Source organism: Ceratotherium simum, chromosome 10 (genome assembly GCF_057802395.1).
Source record: "Ceratotherium simum simum isolate JZ-2026a chromosome 10, ASM5780239v1, whole genome shotgun sequence".
Classification (NCBI taxonomy): domain Eukaryota; kingdom Metazoa; phylum Chordata; class Mammalia; order Perissodactyla; family Rhinocerotidae; genus Ceratotherium; species Ceratotherium simum.
In genome coordinates, this window is record NC_141909.1 from 9,929,146 (window position 1) to 9,946,006 (window position 16,861).

A 16,861-nucleotide genomic window follows, 5' to 3' on the forward strand; every position below is an offset into this window, starting at 1 on the left:
AAAAGCCTGTATAGGCCGGCCCAGTGGCGCAAGCGGTTAAGTGCACGTGCTCCACTGCGGCAGCCGGGGGGTTCGCTGGTTCGGATCCCGGGTGCGCACCAACGCACCGCCTGTCAGGCCATGCTGTGGCAGCGTCCCATATAAAGCGGAGTAAGATTGGCATGGAAGTTAGCCCAGGGCCAGTCTTCCTCAGCAAAAAGAGGAGGATTGGCAGATGTTAGCTCAGGGCTGATCTTCCTCACAGAAAATAAAAATAAAAATAAAAAATAAAAAGCCTGTATATCAGTAGTCACTTCTCAATCAATTAGATGTCTGGGGTATGTGAAATTTCAAATATGTTGGCATATAAACTAGTGCTTTTCATTCAAAACTTATCAACCTTCTTTGGATAATAGGGATTCTTAACTGTAATGTTTTTGCAACAGCCCGTGACATAATAACAATAACGAAGTGTTGCAACAACAAAAACATAAGTAGTCACTAGCTGGCAAATTCGAAGACTATTTAACCACAGGTGTCCCACTACACAGGTGGCTTTGTAACTCTAGGCTAGTGGCAACTCCTTAGTACAAAGAGATTACAAAAAGCTACAAAATGCCAAAGGATTAAACGGAATAACTAATTAAAACAGCTGCAAAATAAACAGGTGTTAAGACATACTTAATCACAATTACTTAAGATATATACATAATACAATAAAAATAATCCAACAGACATAATTTATATTTAATTACAAATAAGACCAAAATCTGAGGGGTCCATCTCAAGTCACTAATATATATTTTCCTCACAGTAAAGGCAGACTAGTTAGTTACAAAAATTAAGCTAAAAAAATCAGAAAAGAAAAGTTGTTTATAATCATGGTTTTGCTATCTAACTTTAACCAAGTTAAAGTAAAGCTAACTTTATGAGGCAATTAGGGAATATGTCATTTTACATATTTGAGTATTCTATACAAATGAGGTTATTTTTAGTCTCTTAAAGAATCAAAACTTTATATTCAGACCATCTTAAGTTGATCTCTTTAAAATAATTTTAATTACATGGAACTACAATGTAATAAGACTGATTTTCACATGAGAAACAGAATCTCTTTAATTACTAATAACACCTCATTTCCCTGACCCTTTTAAAGAGAAGATGCCTAACAAATTAAAGATTTTCTTAATGAGTCAAGTGTCATCATGAGTGTTACTGTTCCATACAGTAAAATCCTGTTAAGAGTTTTTCTGCCTCAAGACTGTATTTCAGACTTGCCAGTCTCCCGCACTGCCAGTCTACGTGTACACTCTCCTTTAGCTGTCACTGCCTCTAACCAGGGTGCTAAGTCTGGCCAAGTCATTCATTGTGCCTGGACTTACCATTTTTTAATATGTAAGGCTAAATACTGATGATGTAAAAAATGACTTCAAGTTGAAGGTGGAAAAATTTTAAAACGCACTGTCCTCCCTTCCAAAATGCTACTAAAATCACAATAAGGAAAAAGAAAAGTCACCACATTTTTGAAGGTTGCAAAGTAAAAGAAGACAATGAAAATGAGAGGGGAAATTATGGAATTTTAATACATGGTGTTGGGACAACTGGATCTTCAGAGGGAAAAAAGGATATAGGACATGTATTTCAAACTAAGCCTAAAATCAATTCCAGGTGAATTCCAGAACAAAAATCAAAAGAAAAATGGTGCAAGTTTTTAAAAAATAATATAGGAGAATACCTTCATGATCTTGGGGTCATAAAATATTTCTTTAACACATGAAAAGTCCTAACCAAAGAGACGAAGATTGATATTACACTACATCAAATTTAAGAACTTCTATTCATCAAATGACATCACTTGGAAACTGAAAATATACGCACAGAACAGAAGACACCTGCCCCACACGTACTCAAGGGACAGGTACAGAGAACATGTAACAAATTCTATGAATCAGTAAGAAAACAACAGACGACTCAGCGTAAAAAAAAAAGGGCAAATGAACTTGAACAGGCACTTCACAAAGAGGAAATCCAAATGTCTAAACAATACATGAAAAGTAACTAGTAATTACTGATTAGTAATTAGAGAACTACAAACGAAAACCTTAATGTGATACACCTAGATTCCCAGCATATTGGCAAAAATTAAAAAGCCTAAAAACACCAAGTGTTAGCAGTGCAACTATTAAAACTCTGACACGCTGCTAGTGGAAATGCATTTTAGTACAAACATCTGGACAAACTGTTTGGCATCACCTAATAAAAGTGCAGCTCCATGACGCAGCAATTCTGCCCCTAGGTCCACATCCTGCAGAGATCTAGACACAGGTGCACGGGATATGGGTACAAGCACGCTCTCTAAAGGACTGTTAATGCGAGTCCCAAACTGGAAACAACTCAAGTGTTCATCAGCAGAATGGACAGAATGTGGCATAGACATGCCATGGCTACTGCACAGCTGTGGGACTGGACAAACCATCACCACATGCAGCATCATGGCTGAATCCCATGAATCTCACAAACACCCAGGAATAGACAACACAAAACGATACATAAGTAACTGACCATCAGCGTCACAAGAAGGCCTAGTAATGGCACCCTTGGAGAATGAGATTCCTGGAATGTTCAAAGCACCTAACTAGTACTTGATCTTAAACTGAGAGAAGAATTAGACATTAATAGTCAGCAGGTTATGGGCTATGTGGAAGCAGCAGAAACAGAATATAGATATTTAATTCATTTTAAAACATGGTTAAGTCAAAGAAAACTGAAGACTTTACTATGTTGCTTTCTGAAAATTGTGTACTAAAGATCTCTGAGAGATTCAACTAGCCAGAATCCCAGTGACTAATAACATTATTCTTTTTAATGACTACTGTAGAATATCTGAACACCTGCACATATTTGAACACGTGTGTAGGTATGTTCTGTGTACGGATAAAGAAGGGAGCTGTAACCAAGAAGACTGGTGGAAAGTTTGTATGAGGAACAATTAGACTCCCGCGCCCATCTCATATCCTGCACAAAGCTGACCAATCAGGCAACTGCCCCTACTTGACCAGGGAGAAGCTGGGATGTCAACTTTCTGGAGAGGTTTACACAGCAGAAGGGGAAGATGAGACATACTGGAGAGTGTGCAAGAAATCTCCCCAGGCACCTTTCAAGGAGTGAGTCCCCGAATGCTGACAGCCAGGCTTCTCTCTCACTCTTCCCTACAAACCCCAGGACAAGCAGGCTAAGGTCCTCTCTGAGACAACTGAGTATCTCAATGGAAAAAAATATACTGTATACTGATATCTGGGGGTCCCCCATGACAGTATCACTACCTTGCGGTGAGACCCACACGGCAACACTCTCCACAAGCAGAACGAGCTTCAATCACCTTATATGTGCCTTGCTAAATAAGAGACAGCCAGGGGTGACAAGACACCTGAGGAAAAGCTCTCAAGTAAGAAGGAGAGCACAAGCAGGGAGAAGAGGAGGCAGAGGGAGGAGGCGAGGCAGATGGGGAGGAGAGGGGAAGAGGGAGGATGGAGCAGCAAGTAAAGAAAAAGGAAGAGAAAGGACAGGGGAGGAAGGAGAATGGAAGGAGGGTGAGTAAAAATAGGAGGACGAGAAGAAACAAATAACCAGGAAAAAAACTTAAGAGAACAACATTCTCATAGATAAAATGTTGTATACACGATAGAAAAATATACTCTGAGTGAATACGAACAGACTTTTGCAATTAAAAATAACAGGCAAAACTTAACAAAATTCAATACAAGAGTTAGAAGAAAATGTTGAGACAGTCTTAGATATCTCTCAGGAAGGAAAAAAACAAACAAAAGCAATGAAGAAAAGGTGAAAAAACATAAGAAAATTGGAGGATCAACTCAAGAGGTCCCACTCCAATTAACAGGAGTTCCAGATACAAGACAGCAAAAACAGTGGGAGGAAGGACCCAAGAGACAATGCAAGAACATGTCTCAGATATGAAGGATCTGAGAGTTAAACCCTCTTCTTCCAGTGTTAATTCTACAGATAAAGTCTAAAACTAGAAACAAAAAAATTCAAGACTTAAAAAGTATTAGCATGTTATTTAAAACTTGGAAGATAATTTAATATATCAAAGACTTAACCTGGTTGCGTAGGAATTGGAGGTGAAAAAGGAGAGGCAGGATGGGGAATGAACTTTTCTTGTTAGAAGCCTTGAAGAAGTGTTTTAAACTATGCAGACATGCTGAATACAATTAAAAGTTAAATTAAAAGCCCTCGTTATATTGATGGGCTGAGAACACTTAATAGTGGAGCTGAAGAAATATGTCACCAGGTTGAGAAAAGATATAAACAGCAACCTATCAATTTTCTGACCTTATTCCATAGCCATGTATATGATCCATGATAATGATCATTATATCTGTATATGATAATATGTATATGATAATATCAGTGCACATGGTTTACCTAAAGCATGGGGCTAGCACGGCCATTTAAAAATAAATGACTGAGGATAATACTTCATACTATTCTCAATCGGCCTGACTTATGAGGAGTGCTCTCTAGTTTCCCAGAGCACTGTAACTCACAGGAACCCCACGTTTCTCTTTGAAACATACTTCAAATAACAAGGTTGACTCAAGGGGAAGACAGGAAAAACTCTAAAGTAATTCAGATGTGCAGAAACTCATTTCCCTGAGGTTTATAATCCTTTTTTTTTTTTTTTTTAAAAGCACATGGTATCTTAGTCAGCTTGGACTGCCATAAGAAAATACTATAGACTGGGTAATTTAAACACCAGAAATGTATTTTCTCACAGTTCTGAAGGCTGGGAGTACAAGATCAGGGTCCAATTCTGTGCAATTCCCTTGCTGGCTTGCAGGCACAGCTTTCTCACTGTGTCCTCACAGGGCCGAGAGAGAGAAAGCATAAGGGCACTTATAAGGATGCTAATCCCATCATGAGGGCCCCACCCTCATGACCTCATCTAATGCTAATCTTCCCTCAAAGGTCCCATCTCCAAATACCATCACATTGGGTGTTAGGGCTTCAAACTATGAATTTTGGGGTCACACAAACATTCAGTCCATAACACACGGAAAAGGAAGCAAGACTTGGATATTAATGCCTGCTATCTGCCTGTGATAGGCAGATTCTAACAGAACCCATGCCCTTGTAAAGTCCTCTCCCCTTAGTAAAGGCAGGACCTACGAATATAATGAAATATCATTCCTATGTTGATGTTATACTAAGTAATATGGCAAAGGTGAAGGGATTTTGCAGATGCACTTAAGGTCTCTAATCAGGTGACTGAGTTAATCAAAAGGGAGATTATCCTGGTGAGCATGACCTAATCAGGTGAGCTGTTTAAACAGAGACTTGGGGGGCTGGCCCAGTGGTGTAGTGGTTAAGTTCGCACGCTCCGCTTCTGTGGCCCAGGGTTGGCAGGTTTGGATCCTGGGCACAGACCTAGGCACTGCTTATCAAGCCATGCTGTGGCAGGTGTCCCACACATAAAGTAGAGGAAGATGGGCACAGATGTTAGTTCAGGGCCAATCTTCCTCACAAAAAAAAAAAAAAAAAAAGAGAGAGAGACAGCGAGTGAGACTGGGGCCATGCCCAAGGTCAGAGAGATTCTCCTGCCAGCCTTGAAAAAGCAGCTGTTATGAATTCTACAGCTGCAGGGAATGAATTCTCCCAACAACCACGTGAACTTGGAAGACGATCCTGAGCCTCAGAGGAGACCACGGTCCCAATCAATACCTGACTGCAGTCTTAGGGGACCCCGAGCAGATACCCACAAAAAGTCGTGCCTGGACTCCTGACCCACAGAAACAGCGAGATAATAAACAGAAGAATGTATGTGGTTTTAAGCTGCTAAGTTTGTGTTAATTTGTTATGCAGCACAGAAAACTAATATAATGCCATAACAATCTTAGCCAAAAGACAATGCTTAAACATAATTCGCATAGATGGTAACAGATAAGAAGAGTTAAACACAGCTCTTTAGAAATCTGAATAATCAGAAATTTACCTTCCAAACTAATAATGCTTATTGGTTTAAAGCTAAGAGTACTGAATCACAATCAAATTCTTGCCATCTAACAAACTCTCTAGTTAATATCTCATGAACTGCTTTATGTTTATTTTCTAATCATTGGAGGAAGATTGGCCCTGAGCTAACATCTGTGCCCACCTTCCTCTACTTTATATGTGGGACACCTTTCACAGCATGGCTTAATAATCGGTGCGTACGTCTGTGCTCAGGATATGAACCTTTGAACCCTGGGCCACTGAAGCAGAGCACGTGAACTTAACCACTACGCCACTGGCCCGTGCCCCTCTAATCATTTTTCATGTTAGCTTACCCCAGGCTTTCTACCAATTACGTGGAATAAGACAAAGCCAGCCACTGAAGTCCATAGATATTAAAGCCTACATATTTCATGCTCAACTTACCAGAAGGGACAGGAAAAGATGAAGGCAAAACTAACATCTGATGACTTTTCCCATCTTTCCATTCAACACTTAAAATTTTTCGAATTTGGCAACCATACTGAAAAAAATATCCCAATTCTAAGCCCACTATCAAACAACAAAAACAATGACTTCTATTAACATGGTCCCTAATGATCCACACCTCCTGGTATTCACGCCCTTGTTAAATCTCCTCCCTGTAAGTGTGCACTGGATTTACCGACTCACTTCTAATGAAAAATACATGGCAGAAGTGATGGGATGTCACTTCCAAGACTAAGAAGACGGCAGAAGTGATGGAATGTCACTTCCAAGACTAAGAATACGGCAGAAGTGATGGGATGTCACTTCCAAGACTAAGAATACGGCAGAAGTGATGGGATGTCACTTCCAAGACTAAGAATATGGCAGAAGTGATGGGATGTCACTTCCAAGGTTAATTTATGAAAAGAACACGGCCTCCATCTGGGCACTCTCTCTTGGACTATACACCCCAGAGAAGACAGCTGCATGCTGTGAAGCAGCCTCATGGAGAGGCCCACGTGCGGATAAACCAAGCCTGCCCACAACCACAGGCTCCCCTTCCCCACCAAGTTGAGCCTGCAGATGAAACCACAGCCTTGGCCAACAGCGAGCAAGCTGAGGAGACATCTTGAATAAGAGGCACCCAGCTAAGCCACAACCAGATTCCTGACTCACAGAAACTGTGAGATAATAAAGGTCTGTTGTTTAAAACCATGAAGTTTTGGGGTAATGTGTTATATAGCAATAGGTAACTAACACTCACCATACCACCAAATGTAAGCTAAAAACATTAGATGCTGTGAGGTGACAGTACAAAAAAAAAGAAAAAATTCAATAAAAAGATAAAAGCTCCAACCTTGAGCACTCTTCCTGAAAGACCAATAATTTCACCATCTTTTGGCTCTACTACTGTAGCAGTGTTCACATCACCACTTCCTGTTGTGTCGATGATATCAATGATTTTTGGTTTTCCATCAGTTGTAACCTGAAAATTAAGAGACAATTAAAATACGAATTATATATTTTCGTTTTTTATCCTTAAAGAAAGCAATGTCAACTCCCATGTATGTATGTCAGCATATGTACACATATATAAAATATCCTGTAAAATCTGCATTCATTTTAAAAAGAGAATTGAATTGTTTAAAGCCAAAAGCCTGACAGATACTAACAAGAAAATTTAGTCATGGAAAACACCACAGAATCCTTCAAGTGGTTTCATATATTCAGCGAAAAAATATTTACTGAGCAATTACTATAGGCCACACTCTGTTTTAGGTACTGGGGCTTTAGCAATGATCAATACACAAAAATCTCTGATCTCGCAGACCTTACATTATACGGAGTCAATAAACAAATAGGTCAAATACATAACATGTCAGATGGTGATCATTACTAGGGGGAAAAATTAAGCAGGGAAAGAAGACAGGTGGTACAGGGCTTTCAATTTTAACTAGGCTGGTCAAGAAAGGTGTCACTGAGAAGGCAACATTTGAGAAAAGACCTGAAGAAGGTGAGCTTTGGGCTGGACGAATACAAAACTTGAGGGCAAAAGTGTTTAGTAACATTTCATTATTGGATGCCACACTAGTACTCAAACTTAGTTAAGCCCAAAGTTCAAACTTAACACTCAAACTTGTTTCTTCCCAGTCTGCCATCTCAGGAAATCAACACATACCCAGCTGCTCAAGCCAGAGACCTACAAGTCCTTCTCTGACTCTTGAGTTTACTCCTCCTATCAAATCTGCCAGGAAGTCCTCCTAATTCTACCTCTAAAATAGAGATCAAATCCATCTTCTCTTGATTTTTCACTCCCAGTATCCTGATCCTGTCCACCACCATCATCTCCCACCTTCATAATGCGGAGGCTTCCGGTACAGGTCTCCCAGCGTCCATTCTCCGCCCCAGCAAAATCAAGAGAAAAACAAGCTGTACTATGCCACTCCTCTGCTTAACACCCTGCAGTGGATTCACCCAGCACTTGCCATAAAAAGCCTTTGTGGGATCTGATCTGGCCACTCCCAGTCACTCCTGACTCTAACCACATTGGCCTCCTTTCAATTCCTGGAACATACCACACTTTTTCCTGCCTTACAACTTTTTGCACAGGGTCCTTTTGCTTGGAATTCTCTGTCTCCTCAGTTGTTCCACAGGGATTCCAATTTTGTCCAGTTTTCTACTAAAACTTCACATCTTTGGAAGGGCCTCCCTGATGACCTCTTTTAAGAGGTCACCACCCTAAACCTGATGATTCTTTCTCACTGTACCTTGTTTCCTTCACAGAACTCAATTTGTAATTATACAGTTAGGCGAGTCCTTATCTATTTCTACTATTAAAAGATAAGCTCTGCAAGGGCAAGGACTATGTCTATTTCATTCACCAACTTACCCAAAACCTAGCAGTGCCTGTTAAGCACTCAACACATATTTAATTACTGAATGATCTGAAACTCATTACTCAGCAGTAAGACTGATTTTCCCGAGGTATGGTTTCTTGGCCAGCCCACGAACTTTCATTTGGGCATACTGACTGCTACAGGTAACAGTTAATACTGTATTTTCATATTGCTTTTGTGGGAAAAATCATTTCTGAGCTCCTTCTGGCCTAGCTTTGCAGATGGAACTTGTAGCATTCAGCATATACGTACTGAGTTACTAGCAGGAATCAGGCACGGAGACACAAAGATGACCCCTGCCCTCAAGAAAGAAACAGGAATGCAAAAAATGCCAACAGTGTGACAAAAGCACAAAGTCTTCAGACTCCTCTTCCACCTGGAGAATTCACACCAAGACAAAGCTTAGTGTCCGTTTCTACGAGTCTTCCCGGTCCCCAATGCCAACAGCAGTGTCCTCAAAGCTTTGTAGTTAAGGTAAACCCGAAAGGAGGGGAGGAAAGTTCACTGTGCAGAGGAAAGACAGGCACACATTTTTTTCTTTAGAGGGCAAAGCAAGGGGGCGGCTGGTGGACCCCAAATCTCATATCCTGTTGCCGTCAACCAAGCAGGGGCTGACAGCTTTGTCAAGCGCTGCACAGCTATTATTTGTAGGTGTGGTAATTCTTTTCTTGTGTGTGTGAGGAGAGCAGCCCTGTGCTACCATCTGCCAACACTCCTCTTTTTTTTTGCTGAGGAAGACTGGCCCTGGGCTAACATCTGTGCCCATCTTCCTCCACTTCATATGGGACACTGCCACAGCAAGGCTTGCCAAGCGGTGCATCGGTGTGCGCCCAGGATCCGAACCAGGGAACCCCGGGCTACTGCAGCGGAGCGCGCGCTCTTAACCACTTGCGCCACCGGGCTGGCCCCGGTACGGTAATTCTTAAGTAGATGTTTATTTCTTGGGGGCTGTCTATACTAGTAATAAATCAGAAAGCTCAGAATCATAATTTAAAAGAATCACTGTGGAAATCATACCAAACCCTGATAAGATTATGGTAAAACTTAAATCAGATACTGATTTTGAAGGGACTGGCTAAGTAACGTCAAGAATAAAATAAAATGAAAATAAAGTAATGAAGGAAAATGTAAGAAAATCTACCAAAATAAAAATGAAAACTAAAAGGAAGTTAACACTCTCCTATAAAGTTAAAACTAGCTAGATGATGTACTAAGAATATAAGAAAATAATCTATTTTTAAATGTATTCCCAAAAAGTATGTAATTTGAAAGCGACACCATAGCACTAAGAACACAGATCAGTTATCTTCATCTCATTCAATGAGCAACTTCAGTGACTTGAGATCACGAATCACAAGAGATCAGTAACAAGTCAGACAGATCACTCTCATCAGAAGCCTCTTTATCAGCATGTGAGCAAAGGAAGAAAGCCTAATGAGATGTAGCTGCTTATTTACCACCTACTGCCACGAGCTTCACTTACTAGGGTCTCTCTCTTCCCCTCGTTAAAAACTCTTACATACGCAATTTTCTATGCATGTACATCTTACTTCACCATTAGGTAAAGGCAACCACTCCACTGGAGATAATAAGACAAAAGAAGGAATTTAGGGTTAGGAAGGAGAGGTTTTAAAAAAGGCAAACCAGCTGAAAATGTGGCAATGGAGCTCCTGGAGAAGGAAAGAAGGACACTGAACTGCTATCATTAGAACTATACCCCTCATCTTTCAGGAGGGGAGGTGCCACATGGAAGGACGGACTGAAGTCAGTGACAGTTACTATGAGCAAAGCTAAGGTAATAAGCCCTGTGTACTGGGGTGGGAGACTGAGAAATGCTTACTGGGCGATGCTGGCTGGACAAATTAGAAACTGACCAAAGTTCTCCCCAAATGTCAAGAATCTAAGCTACTTGGTGTCTCTACTGAAACAGTTATGGTGGAGGAGTTGGTGAGGGTTGGGAGTCACTCACTCATCGCTTGTAGACGATCAGAACAAAAGGAGGGAAGTTCGCAAATTATCCTAAACAAAACAAAGGGAATATATAAGTATTCACTTGAAATTTCAGGGAAGATACTAAAAGTATTCTTTTAAGCAAAGGAAGATATTTCATAAACAAATACTATTAAATGACTATCATTCTGAGAACATAATGATGAATGAATAAGACAGGTTTTGCGTTCAGAAAGCTTACAATCCAGTTGGGAAGAGAGATGAGTAAAGAGATGACTTGAGTGTATAAATACTAAAGGTAAGGACAGTGTCTACGAAAGTATGGAAGAACACAAACCCAGCTTGGGAGAATCAAGGAAGGTAACTGAGAGAAAGGGAATAAAAATTAAAATTAATTCATAGCACCCACTATTAACGACCAATTATATATCTATGATAATTTACTTAGTGACCTCTATTATATTTTAGTGAATGTAAAAATAGAAAGATTTTTATGGGACTACTTGTAACCTCCTTCCCCACACCATTTTTTCTCCATGAGGAAATTATGTACATTATGCACATATATACATTTTTTCCATTCAGCAAAAAATATTTAATGTTGTGAGCACACTTCATACAAAATAAATTTGGATATATGCTTTCAAGGAATTTTAACTTAATTAGGAAAAAGGTATGTGAACAGAAATGCTAAAATGAAGCATTTTAAGTGCTATAGGGGGATATGAACAAACTGCTATGAGAGCAAAGAGGGAAAAAAAATACCTCTGTTAGCAGGGACTGGGCCTTCTTCGTGTTTGAACCCCCAGGTCCTAACACAACGGCTAACACATACACATAAATATATGGTGGGGGACGAATTAAATCGGTAGATATCCCAAAAGGTAATGGGGTCAAGATCCAGCTGGGTCTTAAAGGATTAAGCAGGAGTTCACAGGTGATTGCAGGCAGCTTGCTGGCAGATTAAACCCCACATGCAAAGGCACGTGTTGGGGAAAGACCTGAATCATTTGGGTGAGTGGAAAAGAGTAAAACGTTCAAGGTGGAAGCACAGGGTAAATGGTGGGGGTGGAGTGGATATGGACAGAGGAAATGGTGAGATGAGAACTAGGGCTACACGAGGAGGTGGAGTGAGGATGGGAAGGGCCATACAAAGTTCAGATTCTTGGATTTTCATGCAAAGGCAACTGGGATGCTAAAATAGTTTTGTTTTATATTACACAAGGCTGTAATGGAAGGTTTGTTTTTTTTTTAAGGAAAATAACTTTGGCAACGTGAAGGATGGATCAACGCGAAGCAAGACTGGTGGCAGGGAGACCCAGTGCCTACCACATATTTACTTCCAGGTCCAGACCAAACCCCTGTGGAGCCTGATTGGTCCAGCTCTGGCTGGTCCCGATCAATCTCTCTAACAGTGACAGTCTGCAGGGCTACATCATCTTTTAACACATTAGGCACTTGGCAGGTGCCTATTTGCTGAGGAAAGAGTTAATCATTTACGAAATTATTACTCCTCTCACGCTGTCCACCCTCCACTTTTAACAAGCCCACACGGCTGTCACAAAAGAGAACTGGGCCCAAGGCAGTTAACCAAGAATGAGACAGCCCACTATGTTCTTGAAAGTTTCTACTTGGGCCTCTAGTCCTCTACTCAGACCCCATCTGGCTCTCCAAATGTCCAGTTCGGCCTCCTCTTCCTCCTCTTCATTCTTTCCTTCCTTTTATTTCTATCCACCTTCTTATCATGATATATACATAGATCTACAAAATAAATTTGTTAAAGGGGGAAAAAAAACCTTAAAAATTCACTCATGTTTGCAAGCCATTACTGAATTTCTTTTGACTGGCCATGTTTAGGTCACTCTCTCAGAATTACAGTTAGAAGATAGGAGTTGTTTTCATTTTACTTCAATATTTTATTGCTCGGACATTTGTTATTACACGCAAATATCTAATGCACCTTTATCATATTTATCTTTCAGCTAGTTGGTGATTTAAGACCCAACATAAACTCCTTCTACTAAACATCCTTGCTTTAACAAAAAATTAGTGTTTAACACTTTTCTAGAGCATTTTAAAAAGTTACATGTAATTAATCTCAATCAAGTTTCATAGCAACACGCTGGGATGAGAATTACTGTTACTTTACAGAGAGTAACGGAATAATGTGATAAGCAGATACGGGAAATTCCACAAAAGCATCTTTACTGAGACAGTACTCCTCCAAACTCTTCTGATCCTCTTATTATCCTGACAAAAGAAAAAGTGAACCACTTACCCCAGCTGTTCTCCTCCCACTTGTCCCTATAAAAAGTAAACATACAGCACAACAGAAGAGAAACCATTACCACTCTGTAATAAAGCCTCAATGAGGTGATAGCTGTCACTGTTGTAAGTCTTCAGAGTTATTAACACAACACCTGTACCACTAGAGCTACCAGGAGGGACCTCATCACCTGCTCCTCTTCTGATTCACCAAAGCCACCCGGCAGGGCCGACATGAGGTGTGCTGTACTCCAGGGTGCTGCCGCAGAATTAAGAGGAGGAAGCAAGATTTCGAAGGATTCTATACAGTCAGGCTGGTTCCCTTTTCCCCCTGCATTACATCCTAACCTCCACAATGCTACCTCAATCATCAGAGAGCACAATAAGGAATCCAGAGGAGGGAGGGGCTTGGGGGAGGAAGAGAATTATGAAACTTCAGCGTTTAGTACAGAAAGGAGGGTAAGATACACAGAGGAAGGATGGATATAAGGAAGAGATCAGCATACAGTAGGATTAGCCAGGTTAGACATTTGGAAGATGGATCTTGAACAACGGTGAAACTTTATTAAAACTGGATTTCAGTAAAAGGCTAAGGCTAAATTTACAAAAGTCAGACTGGGAAGACTTTAAGCAGAATACTTTTAACTGAGAGATTTTTTTAAAATTACCTTTCAGTACTACCTTTTGACCTGATGATTTTAAAGGTGCCTAAAGCAAAACTAAATAAATTTTTAAAATCCTAAAGTATGTTGTCTTATATTTTGAGGCTAATAAAGAAAGCATAATTTAATAAAGTCTGCAGAGTTCGCCAAAAACAAACTAAATTGCGTTCTTCTTATGTCAAAGACTAGGCCATGAGTTTCAATGACCCTAAACAAGCACACTGCAGAAGATGGTTTAAAAATAGAAGGCATAAAACTACCAGAGGAAACAATTCCGGAAGCTGACCGAGTTATCTTCACGAAACCCGGCTTTCGTGTTTAAAGATTAAAAGAATTCTTCCCCAAACCAAATCTCCCGAACGACAGCAATAAGAATGAAGCTCTAATAGGTCACTGGCCCCTTCGCTCTTTGCTCCTCACCCCCACTCCCCACAAATCATCAAGATTGTAGAAATCCTCATTTGGAAATAGTAGGCACCGGTCGCTGCCCGAGACACGAGGGACCTGCGGGGGACGGCGGTGCGGAGGGAAGGCGCCCGAGGGTCCAGGCCCGGCAGAGTCTGGGCAGGAAGGGGCTTCCCGGGCGAAAGGCGGACCCAGGCGCCCCGGCAGCCGCGCCAGGCACGCCGCTTTGTCTGGGCCGGGATCCCGGCCCGGCCGAGCCCCTCGCCCGCCCTGCCCTCCGCCGCCTCCCGGTGCCGGGCCCCCGCTCGGCCGCAGAGCGGGCTTCGGCCTGCGGGCTGGGAAGCTGCGGCCCCTCCGTGTCCCCCGGCCCGCCGGCCGGCCGCCCGCGCCCCGCGCCCGGGCCCTCGGCGGCTGCCGCACCTGCATGCCCGGAGCCCCGGGGTCGACCCCCGTGTCCAGGACGGCGATGAGCACCCCGCGCCCGTCATACTCCGGGTAGCGACAGAGGAAGGAGGCGGCCCCGGTCTCTTTCTTCGGGAGCAGGCCGTGGAAGGGGAAGGGCTCCTCGGTCGCGGCGGTGGCCATGGACGCAGGCTGGAGGACGGTGAAGAGGCAAACTGCCAGGCTGCGCGTGGACGAGCGGCGCGAGGACACCCCAGCGGCCGCGGGCCTGGGCGGGGGCGAGGGGCGGGGCCGGACGCCGGCCAATCCCGGCCCGCCAAGGCGAGGCGGCCAATCGCGCGCTGCTACGTAAGCCATGGGCGCCGCTCTCGGGAGCCGGGCCGGAGTGTTGCCCGGGCCGCAGAGAAAGAGGCGGAGTCTGAGACTTTGCTCAAGGGTTCGGTTCTCGAACCAGGGGTCTTAGAGAGACCCGCGCTTGGGCTTTTTGGGAGAGGGCGGGCCTCCAAGCCACGGGTCCGTGTGTCCCGGGCCAAAACACTCCCCGAGGGACGGGGAGGGCTGTGGGCCGCCAGCCTGGAGTAGCGGGAATCCCCGCTGGCAAGCGATGGTTTCCTAACTTGAGGTTGTGGGCGAAACTTTTCGGTCCCCTGCTGCAGGAGCCCCAGCTGACCCGAGGACGGGGACCGACCCACGCACGCTGCACCCCTAGGAGTCGTCGGATCTTGGCGAAATAGCGGACATAAATTTTGAAAAGAGAGTTCTTTGATTGAGTGATGGAGGGTTTGCGTTCCCCTGCCGGTCTCGAGGGCGCCCCTTTCATCCGGGCTGGGGAGGAATAGGGTGGAGACGGGCCGGCGCTCCAGTCAACAGGAAGTGGGTTGTTGGCGATTCAGTCGGCCTTGCAGCCAGTAACAAAGTACCAGGCTGAAGTGGGCTCTTCCTATCCTCATTGCTTACCCTTGGCTTCCGAGATTTCTGAAAAACATTTTTTTTTTTCCTTTATATTGAAGTTCCTGGTTGCTCCCTAAGGGTCTCCACTTAATTAGGGAGCCATAGTCTGCAGTTTTTCACATTCACAGTGGCGGCTGTCAATTGCTGCGTGCTGCACTGGTGGCCCTTTAATGATTTGATGTCTGTATTCATGCCAGGATAATCTTGGTCTTTTTGGTGTGTGTGTGCCAAAGATCCCTTTGGCAATTTAGTGACGCTTACGGACCTCTTCTCAGAGCATTGTTTGTAAACGCATAAAATGAAATATGTGATTACAAAGGAAATTATGTTGAAATATGGTTATTAAAAATATTAAAACCAACTTTGTTATATAGCAATAGTTGTATATGTGTGTGTATATAGTTATATCTGAGCTTCTTTTTGCATTAAATAATACGAGCTAGCATCAAATCTAATAAGCTTCCATAATTTCAAAATAGTGAAGAGTATAAACGATATTTTGAGATAATCTGCAACAACTGTACTATAATAAGAAACTGATTTTTATCGGTGACAAAGTAACAATAACTGCTAATACTACTCTGGTTATTGCCTACATCCATAATTAAATATTTAATAAAGAAGCTAGTGAAAATAAAGATGTATTTATTTTCCTACACAAGTTTTTGAACTCCTGGGATTCTATCATGGACCCCAGGTTAAGAATGCCTGGTGTAAACGGAAGCCCTATGTATGCCAGTTTGCAATACACCAGAATCAGGAGATCCTCTGTGAAGTCTCACATATTACTATAATGGCTGTGCAGTGGTTTTAATTGTGCAGCTGTACAGCTCCCAGTTTCAAATGAACCATAGTCCAATCTCTTCATCTTACACATGAAGAAACAAGGGTAGACAGGGTAACTGCCATGGCTCACAAAACCACTTAGTGAAAAAGCTGGATTTCTATTCTCACAGTCTGTGCCCAATATCTTCTACTGCACCAATTGTGGTCTCTTGCAGGAGTATCCAATGAATGAGTGGGGAATGAACTGTTCATTATGAAACCAAAGGGCAGGCTTTAATTTTACTGGACTCCTGTAATAGTGTTCTTCAAATTTTTTTTTTTTGCTTACAGATTCCATAAAAATGTTTTAGAAAAATTATGTACCCTCTTGTACAGTTTTAAGATAACATTTGAAATTTATCATTATAAGCTTAAGAAATTATAAAGGATTAATATCTGGCATATTAGAAATATTGGAATTCTTTAATGAAACTTTTACATGACTCATTTAATTATATACAGTGGAATGTCACCCTGACACCTACCATCATCTATTTATAAAATACCTGAACATATTCCATTTAAAATCAGACATTTTACCTCACTATT

General features: G+C 42.1%; 1 protein-coding gene across 5 annotated transcripts in view; it reads right to left on the minus strand.

Annotated features, from left to right (window-relative positions):
- Positions 1–14,770, minus strand: part of TPP2 (tripeptidyl peptidase 2) — a 73,174-nt gene extending 58,404 nt beyond the window's left edge. For 2 of the 5 annotated variants that reach the window (XM_087435876.1, XM_087435875.1), the window contains exons 1-2: positions 14,555–14,769; positions 7,313–7,441 (exon numbers count right to left, since the gene is read on the minus strand). In XM_087435876.1, the coding sequence (XP_087292002.1) occupies positions 7,313–7,441; positions 14,555–14,719 (294 nt within the window). In that variant the 5' untranslated portion in view covers positions 14,720–14,769. Of the gene's footprint in view, positions 1–7,312; positions 7,442–14,554 lie in introns of all 5 variants that reach the window. The other 3 variants (XM_004423154.3, XM_014781860.2, XM_087435877.1) reach the window with 2 other exon arrangements.
- Positions 14,771–16,861: the final 2,091 nt, after the last annotated feature.